Source organism: Aythya ferina, assembly GCF_964211825.1.
Source record: "Aythya ferina genome assembly, contig: HAP1_SCAFFOLD_1417, whole genome shotgun sequence".
Taxonomy (NCBI): Eukaryota; Metazoa; Chordata; class Aves; order Anseriformes; family Anatidae; genus Aythya; species Aythya ferina.
In genome coordinates, this window is record NW_028180692.1 from 1 (window position 1) to 11,105 (window position 11,105).

General features: G+C 61.0%; 1 protein-coding gene across 1 annotated transcript; it reads left to right on the forward strand.

Annotated features, from left to right (window-relative positions):
* Window positions 1–1,675: 1,675 nt before the first annotated feature.
* LOC311429603 (liprin-alpha-3-like) lies at window positions 1,676–10,732 on the forward strand (the record flags this gene model as incomplete). Its single annotated transcript, XM_084540699.1, has 9 exons — window positions 1,676–1,812; window positions 1,894–1,907; window positions 2,783–2,877; window positions 3,443–3,524; window positions 4,772–4,972; window positions 6,055–6,117; window positions 6,225–6,251; window positions 7,353–7,528; window positions 10,635–10,732. Coding segments are annotated over 9 exons (893 nt in total), but the record flags the coding sequence as incomplete, so codon positions are not given.
* Between the last annotated feature and the right edge of the window lie 373 nt (window positions 10,733–11,105).

An 11,105-nucleotide genomic window follows, 5' to 3' on the forward strand; every position in this document is an offset into this window, starting at 1 on the left:
TGGGAGTGGGGGTCAAAAATTGGGGGGAGCAAAATTGGGGAGGGGGGGTCGAAAAGTGGGGGGGGTCAAAAATTTAGGGAGGGGGGGTCGAAAATTGGGGGGGGCGAAATTGGGGGGGGTCAAAATTGGAGGGGGGGTCAAAAGTGGGGGAGACAAAAATTGGGGGGGGGGTCTTAAAAATGGGGGGGCAAAATTTGGGGAGGGGGGGTCAAAAATTGGGGGGGGGGCTCAAAAAATGGGGGGGGTCAAAAAAATTGGAGGGGGGGTTAAAATTTCGGGGGGGGGGTCTGGGAGCACCCCCATGGTGGGGGCCCCCCCGTGACCCCCCCGTGACCCCCCCGTGACCCCCCCGTGACCCCCCCGTGACCTTGTGCCCCCCCCCCCCCCCAGAACCCCATCCCCAAGGAGGAGCCGCGGGGGGGGGACGAGAAGGGGCCGGGGGGGTCCCCGGACCCTGCCCCCCCCCGGGCAACCCGCGTGGAGCGGGGGGGGGCGGCGCTGGACGAGGGGCGCGAGGCGAGAGTGGGGTAAGGGGGGGGGGGGGCAAAAAAATTTGGGGGGGGGGGGGGGAAATTTGGGGGGGGGGCAAAAAATTGGGGGGGGTCCAGGGTGATAAAAATTTAGGGGGGGGCCTGGGGGGGCACAAAAATTGGGGGGGGTGGCAAAAAATTGGGGGGGGGTAAAAAAATTGGGGGGGGCTGGGGGGGTCCCAGGGTGATAAAAATTTGGGGGGGGGGGCCTGGGGGGGGCAAAAAATTTGGGGGGGGGCAAAAATTTGGGGGGGGGGGCAAAAAATTGGGGGGGGTCCCAGGGTGATAAAAATTTAGGGGGGGGGGCCTGGGGGGGGCAAAAATTTGGGGGGGGCAAAATTTGGGGGGGCAAAAATTTGGGGGGGCTGGGGGGGTCCCAGGGTGATAAAAATTTAGGGGGGGGGGCCTGGGGGGGGGACAAAAATTGGGGGGGGGGGTCAAAAAATTGGGGGGGCTGGGGGGGGTCCCAGGGTGATAAAAATTTGGGGGGGGGCCTAGGGGGGTAAAAATTGGGGGGGGGCTGGGGGGCTTTTGGGGGGGGGGAAGGGGATGGAATTTTTGGGGGGGGGATTTAAATTTGGGGGGGGCACTGGATAATGGAAAATTTTTTGGGGGGGTCCCAGGGTGATGGAAAATTTTTTGGGGGGGGCTCTGGGTGATGGAAATTTTTTTGGGGGGGGGTGATTTAAATTGGGGGGGCACTGGGGGGGGCTGAGGGGGGCTGGGAGGGGTCCCAAGGTGATGGAAATTTTTTTGGGGGGGGTCCCAGGGTGATGGAAAATTTTGGGGGGGGGCTGGGTCATGGAAATTTTTGGGGGGGGGATTTAAATTTGGGGGGGCCCCGGGGGGGCTTTGGGGGGGAAAGGGGATGGAATTTTTTGGGGGGGGGGTGATTTAAAATTTGGGGGGGCACTGGGTGATGGAAAATTTTGGGGGGGTCCCAGGGTGATGGAAATTTTTTTTGGGGGGGGGGGCACTGGGGGGGGGGTCTCAGGGTCCTCCTGGGGGGCTCAAACCCAGGAAGATTGGGAAGGGGGCGGGGGGGGGGCCTCATTTGGGGCAGCATTAAAACCGAAGGGGGGGGGGCTTTGGAAGTTTTGGGGTGGGGGGGTCATAGGTGTGCCCCCCCCCTTGCCCCCCCCCAGGCTGGGCCCCGAGGCCCCCCCCGAGGCGCTGCAGAAGACCCCCAAAAAGAAGAGCATCAAATCCTCCATCGGGCGCCTCTTCGGCAAGAAGGAAAAGGGGCGCCCCGGGGCCCCCCCCCGCGACGGACCCCCCCTGGGTGAGCCCCCCCCCCCCCCCATCTGAGACCCCCCCCCCCAAAAAAAAAAATCCACCCCCCAAAAAAAATCCCCTCCCCAAGCTTCAACGGCCCCGGTTTGTGCCCTGGGGACCCCCCCCCTAAATTTAGGGACCCCCCCAAAATTTTGGGGACCCCCCAATAAAATTAGGGACCCCCCCAAAAAAAATTTTGGGACCCCCCCCCCCCATCTCCAAGCACCCTCAGGACCCCCCAGGCCCCCCCACCTTAGGGACCCCCCCAGGACCCCCCCCAATTTAAGGACCCCCCAGGAGCCCCCCCGGACCCCCCCAATTTAAAGACCCCCCCCAGGACCCCCCCAATTTAAGAACCCCCCCAGGACCCCCTCACCTTAGGGAACCCCCCCAGGACCCCCCCCCAATTTAAGGGCTCCCCCCCAAGACCCCCCTAGGACCCCCCAATTTAAGGACCCCCCCCCAAGACCCCCCAATTTAAGACCCCCCCCCAGGCCCCCCCACCTTGAAGACCCCCCCCAAGACCCCCCCAATTTAAGGACCCCCCCCAGGCCCCCCCCAATTTAAGAACCCCCCCCCAGGACCCCCCCACCTTAATGACCCCCCCCAGGATCCCCCCACGACCCCCCCCACCTTAAAGACCCCCCCCCCCAGGACCCCCCTGGACCCCCCCCAATTTAACACCCCCCCAGCCCCCCCCCAATTTAAAGACCCCCCCCAAAGGACCCCCCCAGGACCCCCCCAAATTTAAGGACCCCCCCAGGCCCCCCCCCAATTTAAAGACCCCCCCAGGACCCCCCCCACCTTAAAGACCCCCCCCAGGACCCCCCCCCACAACCCCCCCCAATTTAAAGACCCCCCCCCCAGGACCCCCCTGGACCCCCCCCAATTTAAGAACCCCCCCCACGACCCCCCCACCTTGCACCCCCCCCCCTCGGTGCCCCCCCCCCCTTAATTTTTGTGCCCCCCCCCCGCAGCCGGGACCCCCTCGGAGGAGTTGCCCCCCCCGGACGCCCTGGGGCTGGCCAAGCTGCCGGGGGGGGGGGGAGAAGGACCGCAGGAGCAAGAAAAAGTGAGGGGGGGGGGGCAATTATTTGGGGGGGGGGGGGCAATTTTTTTTCAGGGGGGGGGCAATTATTTTTTTCGGGGGGGCACCTGTGGAGGGGGGGGCCAGGTTTTGGGGTCTGGGGGGGGGGGTTGGGGGGGTTGTGGGTCTGGGGGGGTGCTGGGGGAAGAATTTTTTTCGGGGGGGGGGCAATTTTTTATCGGGGGGGGCAATTTTTTTATGAGGGGGGGCACCTGTGGAGGGGGGGGGCAGTTTTGGGGGGGGAGGGGGCAGGTTTTGGGGTGATTTGAGGGGGGTTAGGGGGTCTGGGGGGGGTCTCATTTTTTTGGGGGGGGGGCTTGGGGCAAGCTGGGGGGGTCTCTTAGGGTTTTTTTTTTGGGGGGGGGGTCCAGAATTTTTCCTGGGGGGGGGCTCTGGGTGTTTTTTGGGTGGATTTTGGGACATTTTAGTGTTTTTTTTTCCCAGGAACCCATTGTGGGGGGGGGGTAGAAATTTTGGGTGCTGATGGGGGGGGGTCAGGGGGGTCCCTGGGTGCCCCCCCCCAAAAAAAAATGTGTCCCCCCCCCCCCAGGCACGAGCTGCTGGAGGAGGCGTGCAGGCAGGGGCTGCCCTTCGCTGCCTGGGACGGGCCCACGGTGGTCTCCTGGCTGGAGGTGGGGGGGGGGGGGGGGGCACCCATGGGTGGGGGGGGGGGGTCTGGGGGGGGTCACCCATATTTTGGGGGGGGTCACCCACATTTTGGGGGGGTCACCCATCTTTTGGGGGGGGTAAACCAGGTTTTGGGGGGGCGTAATGCACGGTTTGGGTGGCAGCACCCATGGGTGGGGGTGTCCCAAGGGGGGTGGCCAATACATTGGGCACCAGCACCCAAGGGTGGGGGTGTCCTGGGGGGGTCATAACCCATTTTTTTGTGCCCCCCCCCAACTTTTGGTGTATTTTAGGGGGGATAACCCATTCCTTGGGTGCCACCACCCTTGGTCTAGGGGTCCCGTAGGGGTCACCTAGGTTTTGGGTGCCAGCACCCATGGGTGGGGGTGTCTGGGGGGGGTCATATCCCATTTTTTTGTGCCCCCCCCCAGTGTTTTGGGATATTTTAAGGGGAAATAACCCATTCCTTGGGTGCCACCACCCATGGATCGCGCTCACCCACACTTTGGGTGCCAGCACCCATGGGTGCCAGCGTTCCTAAGGGGTCTGACAGCACCCATGGGTGCAGGCATTCTGGGGGGGTCATAACCTATTTTTTGGGTGCCCCCCCCATATTTTGGAGTATTTTAAGGGGCATAACCCATTCCTTGAGTACCACCATGCATGGATTGCCAGCACCTATGCATGGGGGTCCCAGCACCCATGGGTGGGGGTGTCCTGGGGGGGTCATATCCCATTTTTTTGTGCCCCCCCCCCCAATGTTTTGGGATATTTTAAAGGGCATAACCCATTCCTTGTGTGCAACCACCCATGGATCGCGCTCACCCACACTTTGGGCGCCAGCACCCATGGGTGGGGGTGTCCTGGGGGGGTCATAACCCATTTTTTTGTGCCCCCCCCAACTTTTGGTGTATTTTAGGGGGGATAACCCATTCCTTGGGTGCCACCATGCATGGATTGCGCTCACCCACACTTTGGGTGCCAGCACCCATGGGTGACAACGTACCTAAGGGGGGTGACAGCACCCATGGGTGGGGGTGTCCTGGGGGGGTCATAACCCATTTTTTTTGCCCCCAACCCCACGTTTTGGAGTATTTTAAGGGGAAATAACCCATTCCTTGGGTGCCACCACCCATGGATCGCGCTCACCCACACTTTGGCCGCCAGCACCCATGGGTGGGGGTGTCCCCGGGGGGGGGCACGGGGGGGGCGTCGGGCTTCAAAACACTGACCCCCCCGCCCCCCCCCGCAGCTGTGGGTGGGGATGCCGGCCTGGTACGTGGCCGCCTGCCGGGCCAACGTGCGCAGCGGGGCGGTGATGGCCAACCTGTCGGACACCGAGATCCAGCGCGAGCTGGGCATCAGCAACCCCCTGCACCGCCTCAAGCTGCGCCTGGCCATCCAGGAGATGGTGTCGCTCACCAGCCCCTCGGCCCCCGCCTCCTCTCGCACGGTGATTTGCACCAGGGTTTTGCACGAGGAGCCTTGCACGAGGGATTTTGCACCGGGTTTTGCGCGGGGAGCTTCATTTTGCCCCATATGGGGAGGTTGGGTGGGGAGGTGGGGTGAAGGAGCAGGGTGGTGCTTGGTGGAAGTGGTTGTGCTGTCTTGCACGAGGGTCTTGCACGAGGGTTTTGCACGAGGAGCCTTGCACGAGGGTTTTGTACCAGGGTTTTGCGCGGGGAGCTTCGTTTCGCCCCATGTGGGGAGGTGGGGTGAAGGAGCAGGGTGGTGCTTGGTGGAAGTGGTTGTGCTGTCTTGCACGAGGATGTTGCACGAGGATCCTTGCACAATGATCTTACACAAGGATTTTGCACGAGGGTTTTGCACCAGGGTTTTGCACCAGGGTTTTGCGTGGGGAGCTTCGTTTTGCCCCGTGTGGGGAGGTGGGGTGAAGGAGGGGGGTGTGGTGCTTGGTGGAAGTGGTTGTGCTGTCTTGCACGAGGATCTTGCACAAGGATCCTTGCACAATGACCTTGCACAAGGACTTTGCACAAGGAGCTTGCACGAGGATCATTGTGATACTCTGTGCCCTGCATGGGGATGTTGCTTGCACGAGGCATGGTATAAAGAGGTTTTGGGGTGTTTGGCACAAGTGGTTGTGCTGATTTGCACGAGGACCTTGCACAAGGAGCCTTGCACAAGGATCTTGCACAAGGATCTTGCACAAGGACCTCACAGGGCGCTGTGGAGGGATTTTGCACTGCGTTGCACGGGGATCTTGCACGGGGGGCTTGGCACTGCCTTGCACAGGGACTTTGCACCACTTTGCACTAGGGCCTTGCACAAGGGGGTTTTGCACTGCGTTGTACAGGAGCCTTGCACGTGGACCTTGCACGGGGACCTTGCACGACCTTGCACGAGGACCTTGCCCCTCCTTGCACGCCGACCTTGCACGGGGACCTTGCATGGGAGCCTTGCACGTGGGCCTTACCTGATTTCCCACGGGGACCTTGCACGGCCTTGCACGAGGGCCTTGCACGGGGCCTCTCCGTGCCGTGACCCCCCCCCCTTTTGAATGCCCCCCCCCTGCAGTCCACGGGCAACGTGTGGATGACGCACGAGGAGATGGAGTCGCTGACGGCCACCACCAAGCCAGTGAGTGTGCACCGGCGTGCAACGCACGAGGATGGGGGGGGGGGGGGGATGGGGGGGTCGGGGGGGCCCCGCTGACGCCTCTCCCCTTCCTCCCCTCCTGCTGCCAGGAGACGAAGGAGATCAGCTGGGAGCAGGTAGGGTTTGGGGGGGGGGCACACGGAGGGGGGGCACGGGGCTTGCACGAGGGCAGGGCCTTGCACGAGGACAGGGGTCTTGCACAAGTACAGACCTTTACACGAGGACAGGGCCTTGCACAAGGACAGGGTTTTGTGTTAGGATAGGGCCTTGCACTAGGCTGGTGCCTTGCACGAGGACAGAGCCTTACACGAGGACAGCCCCTTGCACGAGGACAGACCCTTACACAAGTACAACCCCTTACACGAGGACAGACCCTTGCACAAGGACAAGGACTTGCACGAGGACAGGGGCTTATAGAAGGACACAGTCTTGCACGAGGACTGGTGCTTTGCACGAGGACAGGCCCTTGCACAAGTACAGACCCTTATAGAAAGACACAGCCTTGCACAAGGACTGGTGCTTTGCACAATTACAGCCCCTTGCACAAGGACAGGCCTTTGCACAAGTACAGACCCTTACACGAGGACAGGGCCTTATAGAATGACACAGCCTTGCACGAGGACTGGTGCTTTGCACGAGGACAGACCCTTACACAAGTACAACCCCTTGCACGAGGACAGACCCTTACACGAGGACAGGGGCTTTGCACAAGGACAGACCCTTGCACGAGGACAGACTCTTACACAAGTACAGCCCCTTGCACGAGGACAGACCCTTATAGAACGACCCCGCCATGCACCAGAACTGCCTCTTTTCACAATTACACCCCCTTGCACGAGGACAGGGGCTTTGCACGAGGACAGCCCCTTACACAAGTACAACCCCTTACACGAGGACAGGGCCTTGCACGAGGACTGGTGCTTTGCACAATTACACCCCCTTACACGAGCACAGGGGCTTTGCACGAGCACAGGGGCTTTGCACAAGCACAGACCCTTGCACAAGGACTGGTGCTTTGCACAAGGACAGAGCCTTGCACAAGTACAGCCCCTTACACGAGGACTGGTGCTTTGCACAATTACACCCCCTTACACAACCACAGGCTCTTCGCACAATTACACCCCCTTGCACGAGCACAGGGGCTTTGCACGAGCACGGGGGCTTTGCACAAGCGCAGACCCGGCTTCCACCGACCCCCCCGTGTCCCCCCCCCCCAGATTTTGGCGTATGGGGACATGAACCACGAGTGGGTGGGCAACGAGTGGCTGCCCAGCCTGGGGCTGCCCCAGTACCGCAGCTACTTCATGGAGTCGCTGGTGGACGCCCGCATGCTCGACCACCTCAGCAAGAAGGAGCTGCGGGGGCAGCTCAAGATGGTCGATTCCTTCCATCGGTACGGGGGGGGGCAGAAAAATTTGGGGGGGGGGCGAAAAAATTGGGGAGGGGGCATGGGGGGTCATGGGGGGCATGGGGGGATATAGGGGACATGGGGGATTGCAGCAAAAGGGGGGTGTGGGGGTAGGTCAAGGGGGTCGATTCCTTCCATCGGTATGGGGGGGGGCAGAAAAATTTGGGGGGGGGCGAAAAAATTGGGGAGGGGGCATGGGGAGGTATGGGGGGATGCTCATGTGCTTGAGCATCATAGCAAAAGGGGGGTGTTTGGGTGGCTCAGGGTGGTGGAATCCTTCTGTTGGTAAGGGGGGGGCAAAAAAATTGGGGAGGGAGTAAAAAAATTGGGGGGGGGTCAAAAAAATTGGGGAGGGGGCGAAAAAATTGGGGAGGGGGCATGGGGAGGTATGGGGGGCATGGGGGGATGCTCAGGAGCTAGAGTATCATAGCAAAAGGGGGGTGTGGGGGTAGGTCAAGGGGGTCGATTCCTTCCATCGGTACGGGGGGGGGGCAGAAAAATTTGGGGGGGGGCGAAAAAATTGGGGAGGGGGCATGGGGGGTCATGGGGGGATGCTCAGGAGCTCGAGAATCATAGCAAGAGGGGGGTGTGGGGATGGCTCAGGGTGGTGGAATGCTTTTATTGGTACGGGGGGGGGCAGAAAATTTGATGGGGGGGCGAAAAAAATTTGGGGGGGGCAAAAAAATTGGGGGGGATATGGGGGGTATGGGGGGATGCTCAGGAGCTCGAGCATCATAGCAAAAAGGGGGTGTGGGGGTGGCTCAGGGTGGTGGAATGCTTTTATTGGTAAGGGGGGGGCAAAAAATTTGGGGGGGAGTAAAAAAAATTGGGGGGGGCAAAAAAATTGGGGAGGGGTCAGAAAAATTGGGGAGGGGGCATGGGGAGGTATGGGGGGCATGGGGGGATGCTCACGAGCTCAAGCATCAAAGTAAAAAGGGGGGGTGTGGGGGTAGGTCAAGGGGGTCGATTCCTTCCATCGTTACGGGGGGGGCAGAAAATTTGGGGGGGGCGAAAAAATTGGGGAGGGGGCATGGGGAGGTATGGGGGGATGCTCAGGAGCTCGAGTATCATAGCAAGAGGGGGTGTGGGGGTGGCTCAGGGTGGTGGAATCCTTCTGTTGGTACGGGGGGGGCAGAAAATTTGGGGGGGGAGTAAAAAAATTGGGGGGGGGTCAAAAAAATTGGGGAGGGGGCATGGGGAGGTATGGGGGGTATGGGGGGATGCTCAGGAGCTCGAGCATCATAGCAAAAAGGGGGTGTGGGGGTAGGTCAAGGTGGTGGAATGCTTTTATTGGTAAGGGGGGGGGTAAAAAAATCGGGGGGGGGTAAAAAAATTGGGGGGGCAAAAAAATTGGGGAGGGGTCAGAAAAATTGGGGAGGGGGCATGGGGAGGTATGGGGGGCATGGGGGGATGCTCAGGAGCTCGAGCATCATAGCAAAAGGGGGGTGTGGGGGTAGGTCAAGGGGGTCGATTCCTTCCATCGGTACGGGGGGGGGCAGAAAAATTTGGGGGGGGGGCGAAAAAATTGGGGAGGGGGCATGGGGGGTCATGGGGGGATGCTCAGGAGCTCGAGCATCATAGCAAGAGGGGGGTGTGGGGTGGCTCAGGGTGGTGGAATGCTTTTATTGGTAAGGGGGGGCAAAAAATTTGGGGGGGGAGTAAAAAAATTGGGGGGGAGCAAAAAAATTGGGGAGGGGGCGGAAAAAATTGGGGAGGGGGCATGGGGAGGTATGGGGGGCATGGGGGGATGCTCACGAGCTCAAGCATCAAAGTAAAAAGGGGGGGTGTGGGGGTAGGTCAAGGGGGTCGATTCCTTCCATCGTTACGGGGGGGGCAGAAAAATTTGGGGGGGGGCGAAAAAATTGGGGAGGGGGCATGGGGAGGTATGGGGGGATGCTCAGGAGCTCGAGTATCATAGCAAGAGGGGGGTGTGGGGGTGGCTCAGGGTGGTGGAATCCTTCTGTTGGTACGGGGGGGGCAGAAAATTTGGGGGGGGAGTAAAAAAATTGGGGGGGGGTCAAAAAAATTGGGGAGGGGGCATGGGGAGGTATGGGGGGTATGGGGGGATGCTCAGGAGCTCGAGCATCATAGCAAAAAGGGGGTGTGGGGGTAGGTCAAGGTGGTGGAATGCTTTTATTGGTAAGGGGGGGGGTAAAAAAATCGGGGGGGGGTAAAAAAATTGGGGGGGGCAAAAAAATTGGGGAGGGGTCAGAAAATTGGGGAGGGGGCATGGGGAGGTATGGGGGGCATGGGGGATGCTCAGGAGCTCGAGCATCATAGCAAAAGGGGGGTGTGGGGGTAGGTCAAGGGGGTCGATTCCTTCCATCGGTACGGGGGGGGGCAGAAAAATTTGGGGGGGGGCGAAAAAATTGGGGAGGGGGCATGGGGGGTCATGGGGGGATGCTCAGGAGCTCGAGCATCATAGCAAGAGGGGGGTGTGGGGGTGGCTCAGGGTGGTGGAATGCTTTTATTGGTAAGGGGGGGGGCAAAAAATTTGGGGGGGAGTAAAAAAATTGGGGGGGGAGCAAAAAATTGGGGAGGGGGCGAAAAAATTGGGGAGGGGGCATGGGGAGGTATGGGGGGCATGGGGGGATGCTCACGAGCTCAAGCATCAAAGTAAAAGGGGGGGTGTGGGGGTAGGTCAAGGGGGTCGATTCCTTCCATCGGTACGGGGGGGGGCAGAAAATTTGGTGGGGGGGCAAAAAAAATTTGGGGGGAGCAAAAAAATTGGGGAGGGGGCATGGGGAGGTGTGGGGGGCATGGGGGGATATAGGGGACTGCAGCAAGAGGGGGGTGTGGGGGTGGTTCAGGGTGGTAAAATCCTTCTATTGGTAAGGGGGGGGCACAAAAAAATATGGGGGGGGTAAAAAAATTGTGGGGGGGCAAAAAAATTGGGGGGGGGGCAAAAAAAATTGGGGGGGGGGCAAAAAAATGTGGTGCAACCCCAATCCAGGCTCTACCCAAGGGCTGGGGAGCCCCCCCCGATTTTTTAGGGACTCTCCCCTGAAAAATTGACCCCCCAAAAAAAGAAATGACCCCCCCAAAAAGAAACGTGGCCCCCCCAAAAAGAAAAGTGCCCCCCCCCCCCCAGGGTGAGCCTGCACTACGGCATCCTCTGCCTCAAGCGCCTCAACTACGACCGCAAGGAGCTGGAGAGGAGGAGGGAGGAGAGCCAGGCACAGAGCACGGGTAGGGGGGGCTGGGGGGGTCCTGGGGGGGGGGGGGGTCCTGGGGGGTCATGGGGGGTGATGGGGGGGGTCCTGGGGGAGATGGGGGGGTCCTGGGGGGGGATGGGGGGGATGGGGGGGGATGGGGGGGGGTTGGGGGAGTTCTGGAGGGGGTTTGGGGGGGGGTGGGGGGTTTTGGGGGGTCTGGGGGTCCTGGGGGGGTCCTAGAGTGGGGTTGGGGGGGTCTTGGGGAGTCCTGGGTGGGGCTGGGGGGGTTCTGGTTGGGGTTTGGGGGGGGTGTTGAGGGTTTTGGGGGGTTTTGGGGGTCCTGGGGGGGGTCTTGGGGGTTTTGAGGGGTTTTGGGGGTTCTGGGGGGGTCTTGGGGGTCCTGGGGG